The sequence below is a fragment of the Ambystoma mexicanum genome, chromosome 13 (genome assembly GCF_040938575.1).
Source record: "Ambystoma mexicanum isolate Mex_15411 chromosome 13, UKY_AmexF1_1, whole genome shotgun sequence".
Classification (NCBI taxonomy): Eukaryota; Metazoa; Chordata; class Amphibia; order Caudata; family Ambystomatidae; genus Ambystoma; species Ambystoma mexicanum.
In genome coordinates, this window is record NC_090938.1 from 670,471,614 (window position 1) to 670,488,095 (window position 16,482).

General features: G+C 50.9%; 1 protein-coding gene across 4 annotated transcripts in view; it reads left to right on the forward strand.

The window, feature by feature from the left end:
- Positions 1 to 16,482, forward strand: part of MLLT6 (MLLT6, PHD finger containing) — a 1,444,709-nt gene that overhangs the window by 1,182,628 nt on the left and 245,599 nt on the right. For all 4 annotated transcript variants that reach the window (XM_069634689.1, XM_069634688.1, XM_069634691.1 and 1 more), the window contains 2 exons: positions 833 to 899; positions 1,705 to 1,853. In XM_069634689.1, coding sequence (XP_069490790.1) covers positions 833 to 899; positions 1,705 to 1,853 — 216 coding nt within the window. The remainder of the gene's footprint in view (positions 1 to 832; positions 900 to 1,704; positions 1,854 to 16,482) is intronic.

Consider the following 16,482-nt stretch of genomic DNA (forward strand, 5'->3'; position numbering starts at 1 on the left):
GTTCGGATGAGGAAGCCATTGAGTAAGAGTTGGTATTCTCGAGGAATAATGAAGAATATATTCTCTAACGAACTGAGCAACGCGATTCCGAGGGCCACGAAGCGCAGAAAAACGGAACTGAGCAACGGACGCTGCGCGAGTCTATTTATACGCATGATGACGTTGGCGCTGATACGGAGGCTGTCGAGGGACATCGGCTCGAGGGACATCGACGCGCAGCGCCCGCTACTGAAAAAAGAATTCCGAGGCCAGCAAGCTGGAGATGATCTATCAAGAAAAGGAATACGTCTGAGGACACAATCCCTTCGAAATGAGAATTCTCCCTAACATGCTTTTTTTTGTAAATATCCTCAAGAAAAGGCGGACTGTAGATAATGAATCTTTTTGAAAAAACTGTCAGAGTAGCATACCAGTGTCACTTGCTATAGGTCTGGTGTTTGTTTTTCCTTTGGGTTCGAAAGCGGGAGCTTTGCATACCTTGATTGCTGTTCCTGTTATTAGATAGTGGTTTTATGATGGGAATTAACTGATAATCATTTTAGTCCTTTTGTATAGGGTGAATTTGTTTCAACTTCTTTTACTATTGTATTGATATAGTACTTTTATGTTTTTGATATTTTAATGGATTGTTTTTTAAATTTGTGTATTTTAATATTAAGGGTGAACGATGTTTTAGCCAAATAATTACAAAAACAAGAAAAATACTCTATAATGATATTTATTCTGCCTCCCAGTGAAAGTATCTTTTATAGATGTAATGCATGCACATGTTCTATTTAAATTGCATTTCTCATCTGGAAAGTATTTACTTAATGTTTCTTATTGCTTTCAGACACAGACATGGAAAACTGCAACTTTATTTGCCGAGGGAGCTCGCCACGCGAAAGTTTGTCCTCCATGTAATTTCTCTTTCCTTACATTCTAGATTAGATAATGGCATTAAATATGCTAGAGGAAAGGGTATCTTTTTCGTAAACATAATACTAATATAATAGAGGGATATCAATGTTGAAAAGAAATGGATGCACTGTCTTTTTTTCGGGTTTGGAAATTTCAGTGATGGGAATGAAGACAGTTCCTTTCCAGTTTAATGGGTCAAAGTAACTCTTGAACTTGAGGAATAAACACTGCCATCTGCTAGAATGTATCTTTTTTTGTACATTTCTGCATGACATCCTAGGTCCATGGTATATAAGCCTAACACATTGAAAGAGATGCAGAGGCACAGCTTAAGCCCCATTGAGCCTTAATTAACTATGGATGTGAAAGGGAAAAGATGTAGTCCCTCCCAGTATGGTATGAGAGTTTTCTCTGGAGAGGTGGGTGAAACCCGTCTTCCCATGTCCAATTGAATGAGAAGCATGGCACAATGTGAAGGCTCAATGTAGTAGGTAATTAACACAGTAACATAAAGCTTGGGACATCATGGTCTCGAGATGAATGGAAGTATCTCCCATTATAAGACAGATTAGTTTGTGGTACAAGGTATGGCGACAACCTTTTTCCTCTGTTGGTTGGAGGTAGCTCTGTAGTGAAGGTGGGAGGGAAGGAGGACCTCCTTTCTAGCGATTTTTAGATTGCATTTTGGGGAATAAATAACTGTCCTCTGCTAGTATGAATCAAGGCAGTCTGAGGCCGAGTGGGATTATCTGTGATGGTACCTTTCTGGGGAGGATTCTGAAATATGTTTATATTCATTAACAGGTCGCCCATCAGCAGCCTGCCCACCGTGTTTGACCAGGCTGCCACATGCAGCAATAACCCGACCACCCAAGTTGAAAATGCTCCACCTGCAACCCCCAACATAGAGCAGCTGCTAGAAAAGCATGGCAACGGAGAGGCTGGTGTGAACAGTAAGTATAGTGCAAGGTCTGATCACACTGCCCATTGGCGCCATACAGGCCTCCTCAACATGGCAAACTACCACCACTCTTTGTGCTTCTCTCTCATCTTCATCCATTCTGTTTTAATGTCCTCTTACTTTTCATATTTTGATCTAACCTTGTTAGGTAAGAATTGATGTAGTAACACTGTGTGAGACTACACACCACTCTGCTTGGTATTCGGTAACCCACCTTTTGGTATAGTTCTGTACTACACAAGTTGGCAGTATGACTGAGCAGCCAGGTCTATCTCAAGAGGGGTAAATGTGAGCTGTAGAGCTGAAGCAATGAAATTCGCAAATACGAGTAACCAAGTAACACTTACACTCAAGATTCCAGTTATAAAGTTATTTATTTATTCAATGTCTGCTTTTAAATAAGTGTTCTTTAAAAAGGCAATTCATGTAACAATGTGAATATACTTTAAAAATACTTTTCGGTATCAAAACAAGTTGGTGGATAATCTTTGGATATGCTTACACAATTCCTACACCCTGAGGTGACTTCAATTCCAAGGACAGTAATGGCATTTATATATCACACTTAGTTATACTTTGCAGATTCTGAGGTTGCAGAAAGGAAAGGTTTAAGGAAGGAAAAGGTTACACAGGTTCTCAGTACATGTGAGGACACTTAAATATTCCAATGAACAGTCTAACACAAGTTACCACCTATGAGGGACAAACAATATCAAAGTCAATGGGCTAGAAGAGTCTGCAGAGCCAGGACATCCAATGTCAATTTGAAACAGCCTATGGAGTGGAAGCACTTCTTAGAATCAAAGTCTTGCACAAAGTTAGAGAGTTTGTTAGAAACTCACGTGTAGGGCCACAAGCTGTTGAGCCTGTAGAAACAAAGTTGGAATCAACTTCAAATGTAAGCCACTGCAATTCCCAGCTGAGAGAAGCACAGCTAAAATACAGTGAAGTAAGTACCCCAAGTCTAAACAGTACATCTGGTTTGAAGAAGAGTGGTCCAGCTGGAATCTGTCCTGTTACAGCGGTGCAGACCCCATGTTCCTGAGCATCAGTCTTGGGGACAAGGTGCAGGACATCTAGAGGGCTCCTGCGGCAGTACTTGGGAGGTTTTCGGCAGCTGCAGGCTCTTTTCGGTACAGCAGCACTTTGTGGTTTCAGCGCTGGTAAACAGCACTATCATGGATCTCGGATACCAGTTGGGCTTCCTTCACTCCTTGGGTCCTGCACTCGGGTGAGGGGACATGGGCGCTGGTCCTCCTGCTTCTGGAGGGTCCTTAGGAGACTCCAGGAGCCTCTAGTCGGATTTCAGACGTTTCACTCGGCCCCAGGTACTCGGTACTTGCAGCAGCAAAGCAGTACAGCCAGTTGGGGAAGATGGTCCAGTGGAGTTACATTTTGTAACTTTCTAGACCCAGCACACACTATCTTACCATAGTGTGCTGGAGGGGTTACTTAGTATCCCCTTTGTCTAGTTTTGCATGTAACATTTTTATGTTACCCTTTCTACAATTAATGGCTGGTGGCAGTGGTTTACTACTTACTACCATTGTGTGCTTTTACCTCGGGCTGCATTCGCAGCTGCAGTAAGGCACCCATGGGGGCCCATTTTGCCAAAATGACCCTGGTCTTGTTTTTCGTCATTTCTTATTGGAAAGGTCCTTCTTGAGATTGACTCTGCGCTCCAAACAAGGTTTGGTCACTTTGTTTGTTTTGTCTTTGGCGGGATTCACGAGTGAAGCCCGACTCTGGCTCCAGTATGTCTGGCAGGGGCAGGAAGTGAGGGAGATGCCCAAATCTCTCTGTGCTTAATCCCATTGGTTACAGGAATGCACCCAAAGGTGATAGGCTGGCTGGCTGTCTGTGGAGTACAGCCACTCTGCTGTGTGATTGACAGCTAGGCAGGAATGAATGGGAGAAAACTGCATAAAAGGCGAGTTGTTTTGGCTTGGAAAGCAGAGTCAACCACTGAACGAAGGAATTTCGAAGAATAAGGAAGAGATGCCTGCTGAAACTCCTGGGCAGTTGGTTTGTCCGGTGAAGCCCTGCTGCTGTGCTGAAGCTCCGAATTCGTTTCGACTAGAGAAGCCCTGCAAGGATGACGTCTCCCCTTGGGTTGATGGGACCAATCAACGCTCAAAGTGAACTTGCCTGGACAGCCTCTCGAAGCTGTCTGTACTTCCACTGCTCCTGCTTCTGGAACCTAAGTGCCAGGGAGAGGAACACCAGATTGAGTACATTGCATTTAAGTCAGACCTGAGCGCCAGGAAGATCCTCCGGACTTCCCTGAAGCAGGACTGACCAAGCCTAAGCCACTTCAACAGAGTGCTGGACCCCAGATGCGAGGAAAGTCTGAAGTGGTATCCGAGAACCGCAGTGTTGCTATTTGCTATAGACGCGAGGAGCTGAAACCGCAAAGTACTGCTGAATTGAAGTTTGTCCATTGCTGCCGCCGACCTTCCCATTGTGTTGCAGGAGTCCCCAGACGTCATCCCTCTTGTCCGCACGACTGAGGACCAGGAACAACCGAATCTGCAGAGCTACACAGGAACAGAAGCCAGCTGGAACCATTTCTTCTAACCAAAGGTACTGTAAACCTAAGAGGACTTACCTCGTGTTGTGTAGCCTTACTTGCTCTCAGTTGAGATCCGTCTTGGTTGCCATTGCAGAGTTGCTTGCAGCTTTGCCCCTCACAAGCCTCCCAGCTTGTGGCCCTTCAACTGAATCTTATTTCTACAAACTTTTCAAAAAACACTGTGCAAGACTTTTACTCACCTACAAAGATCTTCAGCTCCCCTACACTTGGTTCAATTAACATTTACTGTCCTGGCTCCCTGAGAGACTCTTCTACCTCTGACTTTGTGCTTTTGCCTTTCTCCCTGGAAAGGGTTAATGTACTTTTTATTGGAGGGTTTTAAAAGTACTTGTCAGTTTGTGAATTATTTGTTTACGTTTGTTTTATTCCCCAATCTAACCCGTTGCACCCAAACTCAGTATTGCTCTGAATGTACCAGTGATTGATTAATGTCCACAGTGTCCTAGCTATTTAAGTCACCTGAGGGTGTAGGAAATGTCTGTGTGCCATCCCCTATGGGTATCATCTGATTTAGAGAAAACGGTTTGTTTTAAAGTGTATTATATTTGTTACGTGTTTTGCTAACTTCTGAAGAAGGCTTATATAACTGACTGTTAAATTAATAATTGTTTAATCAAGTAAGTGTTTATTTGAATAACTGTCACTCTGAAACTCTTTGTTACAACCCTACTGCCCACATTTACCTCTTTTCAGATGAGCCTGGCTGCTCAGCCACACTTCCAACCTATGTAGTACAGACTTGTACCAAAGGTTGGGTTCCCTATTGCCAGGAGGTCAAGGCTGCTGTAGTCTTCCAAGGATAGTGCACACAATCTTGCCTAACACTGACTGTTCGCCGAGTCATCACTGGCACAAACAGCAAAGGCGGGGTGGGGGGGCAAGGGCTTTTTCCAGTCCCCCTCCACAGCAACAGCCTCAGCGGGAAAGAAGACATGACGCGCCCCTTCAGGTCCACGTATCTCCTGTGGGGGGCAGGCTGGCCCTTCACGCACAGTTCTGGCGTCAGTATTTCACAGACCCCTGGATCCCCTCTGTAGTATCCAAGGGGTACCGCCTACCGATCCCTTCCTCTCCTCCCTCCTCCCCTCCACTCCCAAAGATTGGGACAACAACTCTGTTGGTGGAGATTCAGTCGCTTGTCGAGAGCCAGGCAGTGGAAGAAGTCCCAGCCTCCGAGCGAGGATTGGGTTTCTATTCAGGGTTATCGACCATACAGAAGTAGTACCAGGCTGGCCTGAGAGTTATGTTGGACCTTTCCACCCTCAACCTCTCCCTCCCTCTTCAAAAATTCAAGATGGTTACGCCAGCACTCATTGCAGAGACATTGTGCAGGGGAGACTGGATGTGCTGCCTGGATCTGAAGGACGCGTATCTACACGTCCCTATTTTGCAGCCGCATCGTTCCTTCCTGCGGTTCAGGATCATGGGCTGCCATTTCCAATACAAGGTGCTACCCTTCGGCCTCAACTCCGCTCCCAGGGTGTTTATCAGACTCATGAATGCAGTGGCAGCCCTCCTCCGGGTCCAGGGCCACCATCTCCACCCAGCCCTGGACGACTGACTCGCCAGGGCCCAATCTCCAGAGGTGGTGCACCACACTTCCTCTGCCCTTATGAGCACGCTCCACGACCTGGGATGTTTGCTCAACCTCAGGAAGTCTCAGCTGCAGCCTACGCAGAGACTGACCTTTCTGGGCCTCATATGGAACACTGGCTCAGAGAGATTGTTTTCCTCTCGGAGGACAAGATTACGGGCATCAAGAGGGCCACTGCTCACTTCCTCACCTGACAAGTGATTTCGGCCTGGTGGTACCAGCATCTGTTAAGACTCATGGCAGCGGTTCTACTGGCCCTACCCCACACAAGACTCGGGATGAGGAAATTGCAGCTGCACTTCTCAGCATCTTGGAATCGGGAGTGGGACTGATCAGCGTTCCACATTCTCTCCACTCGGACCTCACATGGTGGTCCAGGGACGGCAACCCTTCTGGCAGCCGGCTTTGCAGGTCACGATTATGACGGACTCCTTGCTCGAAGGCTGGGAGGGGGGAACTCTGGGCAGTCTTAGTGTCTCTGGGGTTTGGACCCTGCAGGAGCAGAAGTCCCATATGAACTGGCTGCAGCTGAAGGCCATCTGGCTAGCGCTCAAAGCTTTCCTTCCGCTCATTTGGGGCAAGCTCATTCTCATCTAGACCGAAAACTCCACCAGCATGTACTATACGAACAAGCAGGGTGGTGCCAGGTCTCCTCCACTATGCAACCTAGCTATCGGCATGTGGGAATGGGCCCTAGAGAAAAACATCTACCCGAGGGCCATCCACCTTCGGTGGAGTCCAACCAGGAAGACGACAGGCTCAGCAGACTGGGGGCGGACAATTACGAGTCACAAATGAATGACCAGGTGCTGCTGGAGATCTTCAGCAGATGGGGGCATTCTCGGGTGGATCTTTTCCCCTCCTAGGACAACAAGAAGTGCATCAGTTCGCATCCTGGCAGGGGCAAGGCCCCGGTTCCCGAGGCGAAGCATACCAGATACAGTGGAATGGCATGACAGCATACACCTTCTCGCCCACCCTCCTGGTCCACAGGGTGATTTGCAAGATAAAGTAGTCTTGTCACCTCAACATCATTCTAATAGGTCCATGGTGGCCGGCTAGACCGTGGTTCTCAGAGCTTCTCAGACTATCCGACAGGCCACCCATTCACCTTCCGTTGGGTGCAGCTCCTCTGCTGGCGCAACAGGGGGGCAGGTTCCTCCACCCGCGTCACAGAAATTAGCCCTAGCAGTGTGGTTCCTGAGGCTAAGGTCGAGCTGAAGCACCTTAGCCTATCGCAGGCTAATCTAGAGATCATTCAGAGTGCCAGGAGCAAGGCTACCAAAAGCCAGTACAAGAGTAAATGGACTAGGCTCTGTCACTGGGCGGACTCTAAGGAGATCAACCCCCTTATGTGCACGTTGGACGACGTGCTCTCCTTCTCGGCGCACCTCGCTCACTCAGGTGTCCAGGTGGACACATGCCGCACCTATTTGGCTGCTATAGGAGCCTACAGAAATTCATAGGAGGAGGTCTTCTCCTCATCCAACCCGATAGTCAAGAGACATTTGACGGGCCTCGCCAGACTCTACCCGCCCATCAAAAGACCACACCCTGTGTGAGACCTCAATGTAGTGTTGGGCGCCTTGGCGCACAAGCTGTTTGAGCCAATGGCGTCAGTGGACATCAGGCTTGTCACCATTAAGACAGCCCTGTTGGTGGGGCTCACCTCGGTTCGCAGAGTCAGTGAGATACAGGCTCTGGTGGCCCCAGAGCCTTATACTACCTTTCACAAGGATAAGGTGGTCCTGCGGACACACCCCACGTTCCTACCTAAGGTACCCTCTGCTTTCCATCTAAACTAGGAAATAGTCTAGACTGCGTTTTTTGCCGACCCGAAGGACGAGCCTCAGAGGGTTTGTCGGGTGTCAGACGCGCTCTGAATTCTATCTAGACAGGACCAAGGGCTTCCGCAAGCCAGACGCACGGTTTGTCACCTTCTGGGGTCAAGGCCCGAGCATTAGGCATCCAAGGCATCTATTGCATGATGGATGGATGGATGGTTTCGGCTATCAAGGATGCCTATGGGGGGGGGGCAGCACAAGCCACTTCAACTAACATGCACGCCCATGCGGTCAGGACCAAGGCCATGGCCATTGGATTCCAGCGGCAGGTTCCGTGGCAGGTCATCAGCAGGGCGTCCACCTAGGCTGCCCCTTCAGCCTTCTGAAAGCATTACTGTTTGGACGCCAGCTCTAAATCAGACACAGCTTTTGGACAGGCGGTGCTAAGGAATCTGTTTTCTTAAGGAGGGTCTTCTCTCCACCCTGGGGCTACCGCCCATGCAGTATTGAGGAAAGGGGACGTGACGTAAGAGTAATTATAGGTTACTCAGTGTAGTGACTTTTGTTCTCTTATTGCTTCCCCTTTCCTCCCTACATCCCACCATCCTCCCCCCCTAATAAAACTGGTGTCATTAGGCAATCTTAAATATAGTCGATGCGTCAATGGGTACTGAGGTGTGGCGCCGGTGGGCAGAGTCAGGGTAGCGCATGCTCTCAGGGCCCCACCCGCCTCTAAATTTAAGGGGGAAGGTGGTTTTTTCTGGTGAAAAAGGTTCCATCTCCCGTCCCTTGGAGAGGGACCAGCGCTCCTGGGTTTGGCTTTGGCCATGTAATTCCACGTGCGGATACTTCTTCTTTGTCTTTTTTGTCTTTTCTATCATTTAGGTACTCGGTCCTCAGGCATCACGCTCCTCCCCGACGCATGTCGACTTCTACAGGGTTCAGCAGGTGTCCATCCTGCAACAGGCTCTTCCCAACTTCAGACCCCCACGCCCTCTGCTTACGTTGCCTCGGCCCAGACCACGGTTGGCAATCCTGTTCGGCGTGTGACTCGCTGTCCTTGAAGGTGCTGAAGAACCGACTAGCCAAGTGGAGAGAGCTCTTCCAGAGGTCTCCTCCAGAGGATCTCAAGAACTTTGTGAAGCATCGAACGAGGCCCAAGGTAGGGCTGATATTCGCCATCGCACCCTGCAAGGGAGACTCCTTCCCAGGAACTCTCCTGTGTGGGGGGGGGGGGACCGGTCAGGTCCTACCGGCACATACACCGAGGCTGCTTCAGCTAACGGCCATTGGGTCGAGGGATCCTCAGATTCTACCAGGCACAGTGTTGAGGGACTGGAAGGTTCTTTTTCCGGGTCTACACCCGAGGGGCTCCGCCCTTTTACCGGCACCATGGCCGAGGGGCTATGCCCTAATACCGACAATGTCACCGGGGGGGTGCCTAAACGCAGCGATCCGACCCCCGTGTCAAGGGTGTCACACCTACCGGGCCTAGGCCCGAGGAGCAGGGTAGGCCTCGTGATCCACACGCAAGAGTCTTTGACGAGGCCGGGCCCAGCAGGCTGAGCACCACGTCGCAAGCACGTGGTAGGCAGCTTGACAAAATGGGCACCGTGCCAGAAAGAGGCACCCGTCCGACACCATTCCAGGAATTGGGCAAAGAACGAGTGTCAAGGTGGGACTGGCCTCAACCAGGTACGTGGCCTACAATGTACCCCTCAGTTACGCAGGGTGGCTTTCCTTGGCGTCCGTATGGACTGGGTACGCAGCGCCTCCAGCAGCCCCCCGCTACCATGTCGGCACCCCCTGCCACCTCTTTGGCCAGTGAGGAGGTAATCTTCAAGAAGTTCCTCGGCCTCATGAAGTCACCTCAAATAGGGGTTATCATCAAAGACGCCATCAGGGAAGTCATTCCCACCAAGCTAGCGGCACCACAGACTCCTCCATCAGGCCCCCAGTCCCTGGTGTAGCCGCCTCCTCGGGCTCCAGAGCGGGCTCTGCAACCTCTGCCACCTCCTCAGCCTCCAGCTGCGGTCTTTGTCCCCCAGCCTCTGGCGCCAACTACTCCTCCTCCTCAAGATCCTCCAGATACGCAGGATATGGATGATGATGATGAGGAGGAGGATCCGGACACGCCATCCTCAGCCAGGGCCTTCCACGAACGTCTTGCTGGTTTGGTGGAGTACCTGGGCCTCCCCCAACCCAAGGTTGAGCAGCCAGCAGAGGGGTTCTGGCTGAAGTCCTCACGCGACGCCCCTCTGCCAAATCGGGGATTCATATGCAGACCGATGTAATCTCCCTGGCCAAGAAGGGCTGTCTCAAACACCACTCAGCCCAGCCGGTCAATCGACGTCTGGATGCCAAGTACGGGCAGGTGGAGGGGGACACACTCTTGCTTTCGCCCCATCCTCAGCCACACTCTTCGGTGATCGCTGCAGCACCACTATACTCCAAGCCTGTCGTCCTCAGCCTCTTCCTCTGCGGCGCTGCTAGGCAAGGAGAAGATGATCTTGGAGGCATATGGAAAGAAACTCTATTCCAACGCCTCTTTACATCTACGTCAGGCCAACACCGACGCCATGCTGGCTGCCGCCAACCAGAGATTATAGTGGGAAATTGCGGACTTCTTCCCGGAACTCCCCACCCAGAGCCAATCACGCTTTAAGGCAGGGCTAGCTGAAGCCAAGCTGGTGTCGCACGACCTTATGGAATCCACAGTGGCTCATATCGATACCTCAGGCCGTGCCATCTGTATTGCCACAGACATGAGAAGAACAGCCTGGCTCCGGGCAACAAAATTCAACCCGGATGTCCAGGAGCGCATTCGAGATCTACCGTTCGAGGTGGGGGGGGGCATCTTCCACTCCGCTACGGACGAGGAGCTGGACAAAAAGAAAAACCGCTCACAAACGGCAAAGTCGTTATCCATCCTTAAAAGACCACACCCAAATCGTACACCCAATCTCAGCAGCGCTCGGAAAGGGGTTGTACATATGGAGGGTTCTGCAGCTTCCAGGAACGCAGAGCCGGCGCATGCAACAAAAGGGGGTGGGCGGAGTAAGGTCTTTTTCCAGTCCCCCTCCTCAGCGACAGCCTCCGAGGGAAAGAAAGCATGGCACGCCCCTTTGGGTCCACGTGTCTCTGGTGGGGTCAGGCTTGTCCTCCATGCACATTTTTGGGGCCAGAATTCCGCGGACCCCTGGATCCTCTCCGTAGTAGCCACGGGGTACCGCCTTCCCATCCCAGCCTCTCCTCCCCTCTACTCCCACAGGTTGGGACAGCAACTCTTTTGGCAGAGATCCGGTCGCTCGTAGAGAGTCAGGCAGTGGAGGAAGTACCAGCCTCCCAGCGGGTCTTTGGCTTTTACTCCAGGATTTTCGCCATTCAGAAGAAGAACCAGGCATGCCTGAGAGTTGTGCTGGACCTTTCCACCCATAACCTCTCCTTACCCCTGCAAAAATTCAAGATGGTTACGCCAGCTTTTATAGCGGAGACATTGGACTGGGTCCAATTGGACTGGGTGGACCTGGATCTGAAGGACGTGTACCTACATGTCCCGATTTGGCAGCCCCATCGTTCTTTCCTACGGTTCGGGATCATGGGCTACCATTTTCATTACAAGGTCCTTCCTTTTGGCCTCAACTCGTCCCCCAGGGTCTTTACCAGACTCATGTAGTGGCGCACTTCCTCAGAGTGCACGGTCTCCACATCTACCCCGTACCTCGACGACTGGCTCATCAGGGTTACATCTCCGGAAGCGGTTCACCACTCTTCCCATGCCCTTGAAACGCACTACATGATCTGGGATTCTCGCTCAATGTCAAGCAGTCTCTTCTGCAGCCCACACAAACGCTGACCTTCCTTGGCCTCATCTGGGATACGTGCTCCGAGAAGGTTTTCCTGTCAGAGGACAAAATCTCAAAAATCAAGAGGACCACCGCCCACTTCCTCAGCAGAGAGGTGACCTAGGCATGGTGGTGCCAACATCTCCTGGGTCCTATTAGCTGTTCCGCACACAAGACTAAGGATGAGGAGGATTCAGCTGCACTTCCCGGCCTCATGCAACCAGGAGAGGGGCTCTCAATCCGAGATGATCAACGTCCCTCCATCTGTCCATCCGGACCCAACATGGTGGTCCAGGGACTGCAACCTACGGACGGGCAAGCCCTTTCGGCCACCCTGCCCGCAGGCCACCATCACCACAGACTCCTTGCTTGAGGGCTGGGGAGCCACCCTGGATGGCCTCTCAGTCCACGGCACCTGAACTCGACAGGAGCAGGGATACCACATCAATTGGTTGGAGCTGAACGCTATCTGGCTAGCGCTCAGAGCATTCTTACCGCTTCTCAGGGGCAAGGTTGTCCTCATCCAGACAGACAACTCGACCAACATTTACTATGTCAACAAGCAGGGAAGCACCAGATCCCCTCATCTGTGCAGACTGGCGATCAGCATGTGGGAGTGGGCCCTAGAAAACTAACTTTTCTTCGTGGCAGTCCATCTCCTGGGGGAATCCAACCTGGAAGCGGACAGGCTCAGCAGGCTGGGAGCGGACAATTATGAGTGGCAGCTAAACAACCTTGTTCTTCAGGAGATCTTCAACAGGTCGTGGATCTCTTTGCCACCTGGCACAACAAGAAGTGTCCCCAGTTTGCATCCTGGCAAGGTCAGGGCTCCGGCTCTCTGGGTGACGCATTTCACCTCCAGTGGACCAGCATGAAAGCCTACGCCTTTTCGCCCACTCCCCTGATCCACAGGTTAATTTGCAAAATCAAGTAGTCTCGCAGACTCCTTATTATTCGGATAACTCCATGGTGGCCGGCCAGGCCATGGTTTTCAGAGCTTCTCAGCTTCTCAGAGATGCCCCCGATTCACCTCCCGACAGACCCAACACATCTTCAAGCGCAGCAGGGGGTCAGAGACATCCACCGTGCCCCAGGGAAACTAGCCCTCACAGCTTGGTACCTGAGCAGGTAACGCTTCGGCACCTTAGCCTCTCACAGGCCAATCTGGAGATGATACAGAGCGTTGGGAGCAAAGTCACCAGGGCCCAGTACAAAAGCAAATGGACCAGATTCTGCCACTGGGCAGACTCCAAGGGTATCGACCCCTTGGTGTGCACTTTGGATAACATCCTCTCCTTTTCAGTGCACCTCGCTGATTCAGGCGTGCAGGTGGACACCTGCCGCACATACCTTGCAGTCATTGGGGCTTACAGGAACTGGGAGGAGAGCATTTTCTCCTCCTCCAACCCTATAGTCAAGAAACATCTGATGGGCCTCTCTAGGCTCTACCCACCCGTCAAGAGACCGCACCCTGTGTGGGATCTTAACATAGTCTTGGGCGCCCTGGTGCACAAACCGTTCGAGCCAATGGCGTGCCCGGACATCAGTCTGCTCACCATCAAGACAGCTTTAATAGTCGGTCTTACCTCGGCTCGCAGAGTCAGCAAGATCCAGGCGCTGGTCGCCTCTTAACCATATACCACCTTTCACAAGGATAAGGTAGTCATGCGGACGCACCCAGCATTTCTGCCCAACGTTCCGTCTGCGTTCCACTTTAACGAGGAAATAGTCCTTCCTACGTTTATTCCTGATCCCAAGGACGAAACACAGAGAGTACTGCACTGCCTGGATGTCAGGCGTGCCCTAAAATTCTACTGGGACAGGACCACATGCTTCCACAAGTCAGACGCCCTGTTTGTCACTTTCGGAGGCTCAAGACCAGGCTATCAGGCCTCGAAGGCTTCCATATCCCGCTGGATGGTCTCTGCCGTCAAGGAAGTGTACGAGGGCCAGCACAGGCCACTTCCGGCCAACATGCATGCCCTCGCATTCCAGCGCCATGTCCCTTGGCAAGTCATAAGCAGGGCGGCCACTTGGGCCTCTCCATCGGCTTTCTGTAAGCATTACTGTTTGGATGCCGGCTCTCGATCTGATGCGGCCTTCGGACAGGCGGTTCTCAGGAGCCTATTTGCTTAATGTTATGTTACTTGGCATTTATATAGCGCCTTATGTGTCATTGGTATGACCTCAATGCGCTGGTAGGTTGAACGCCCGCTGGAACTGCAGTTCAAGTCAATAGAGAGAGAGATGTATAGTGCGTGGGCGCACTGGTTATGTGTGCAGCTGGTGTGGTTGTTGCATGATGGCTGCTTCTTAACAGTAGGTGTGGTGCTAGGGGAATCATTTGAGATGTGTTCAGTCTGGAGGGTGGACATACAGACTGAGGTTGGCTACGTTGGGCTTGAGGAGACGCCTATGCTAGCGGTCTGTGCTCAGCTAGCCATGTTTTATTAGGATGATGGGAGTTCATGGGGTTGTGTTAGTATAGGAACAGCTATACCGAATGTGTCATAGCTGTATTATAGTTGAGTGATGGTGTATAGGAGAGAGTAAGCATAGTACTGTGATATGGTGGTTTGCAATAAGGCACCTGTGATCAGGCACAAGACCAGGCATTCTTTCGTTCCATCTGCTTCTTTCATTCCATCTGCTTCATCCATTCCATCCGCATTATCCATTCTATCATTCCATCTGCTTCGTCCGTTCCATCTGCTTCGTCCGTTCCATCTGCTTCGTCCGTTCCATCTGCTTCGTCCGGTCCATCTGCTTCGTCCGGTCCATCTGCTTCGTCCGGTCCGTCTGCTTCGTCCGGTCCGTCTGCTTCGTCCGTTCCGTCTGCTTCGTCCGTTCCGTCTGCTTCGTCCGTTCCGTCTGCTTCGTCCGTTCCGTCTGCTTCGTCCGTTCCGTCTGCTTCGTCCGTTCCGTCTGCTTCGTCCGTTCCGTCTGCTTCGTCCGTTCCGTCTGCTTGCTTTGCTTCCGTTCCATCTGCTTGCTTTGCTTCCGTTCCATCTGCTTGCTTTGCTTCCGTTCCATCTGCTTGCTTTGCTTCCGTTCCATCCGCGTGCTTTGCTTCCGTTCCATCCGCGTGCTTTGCTTCCGTTCCATCCGCGTGCTTTGCTTCCGTTCCATCCGCGTGCTTTGCTTCCGTTCCATCCGCTTGCTTTGCTTCCGTTCCATCCGCTTGCTTTGCTTCCGTTCCATCCGCTTGCTTTGCTTCCGTTCCATCCGCTTGCTTTGCTTCCGTTCCATCCGCTTGCTTTGCTTCCGTTCCATCCGCTTGCTTTGCTTCCGTTCCATCCGCTTGCTTTGCTTCCGTTCCATCCGCTTGCTTTGCTTCCGTTCCATCCGCTTGCTTTGCTTCCGTTCCATCCGCTTGCTTTGCTTCCGTTCCATCCGCTTGCTTTGCTTCCGTTCCATCCGCTTGCTTTGCTTCCGTTCCATCCGCTTGCTTTGCTTCCGTTCCATCCGCTTGCTTTGCTTCCGTTCCATCCGCTTGCTTTGCTTCCGTTCCATCCGCTTGCTTTGCTTCCGTTCCATCCGCTTGCTTTGCTTCCGTTCCATCCGCTTGCTTTGCTTCCGTTCCATCCGCTTGCTTTGCTTCCGTTCCATCCGCTTGCTTTGCTTCCGTTCCATCCGCTTGCTTTGCTTCCGTTCCATCCGCTTGCTTTGCTTCCGTTCCATCCGCTTGCTTTGCTTCCGTTCCATCCGCTTGCTTTGCTTCCGTTCCATCCACTTGCATCCGTTCCATCCACTATATTCACTCCGTCATCCGTTCTATCCGCTTCCGTCCACTCATCATTCACTCCATATTCCATCCTTTCCATCCGTTCCGCCCACTTCATCCGTTCCATCTACTTCATTTGTTCCATCCCATCTGTTTCGTCAACTGTCTACCATGTCCACTCTGTCCATTTCATGCATCCATTCATCTACTCAGTCTATTTATGCACTTCATCTATCCACTCATCCATCCATCTATCCATTCCATCCACCCATCTACTCCATCCATCTATCCACTCCATCCATCCATGCACTTCATCTATCCATGTATCCACTCTATGCATCTATCCAGTTCCTCTTTGCTATCGGTTCCATATGCTCCATCCTTTTCGTCCGTTCCAACGACTTCATCCGTTTTATCCGCTTTGTACGTTCTATCCAAATCATCCGTTCCATCCATTCCTTCCGTTCCAACCACTTCGTCCGTCCCATCCCCTCATCCGTTCCATCCACTCATCCTCTCCATCTACTCCATACACTCATCCCCTCCATTCATTTGATCCACTTCATCCATTCCATTTATCTATGGCATCCTTCACATCCGTTTCATCCATTCTATCCACTGGATCAATTACATCCTTTCTATCATTCCATCCACTCCATCTACTCCATCCACTCAGGGCTTCCATCCACTCGATCCACTTCATACTTTTCATCCACCCTCTCCATCTTTCTCATCCATTCCAACAGTTCCATCCACTCGATCAATTCTGTCCGTTCTATCTACTCACCCCATCCGCCCCCTCGATGCGCTTCATCCATTCCATCCACTCACTCCATCCTTCCCATCCGTTCCATCTGTTCTATCCACTCGATCAACTTCATCCGATCTATCCACTCCATCCCCTCCATCTACTCCATCCGCTCATCCCTTTGATTCACTTCATCCGTTCCATTCATCCACTCCACCCTTCCCATCCATTCTATCCACTTGATCAGTTATGTCCGTTCTTATCCACTCCATCTATTCCATCTACTCTATCTGTTTTATCTACTCCATCCCTTCTATCCATTCCATCTGTTCC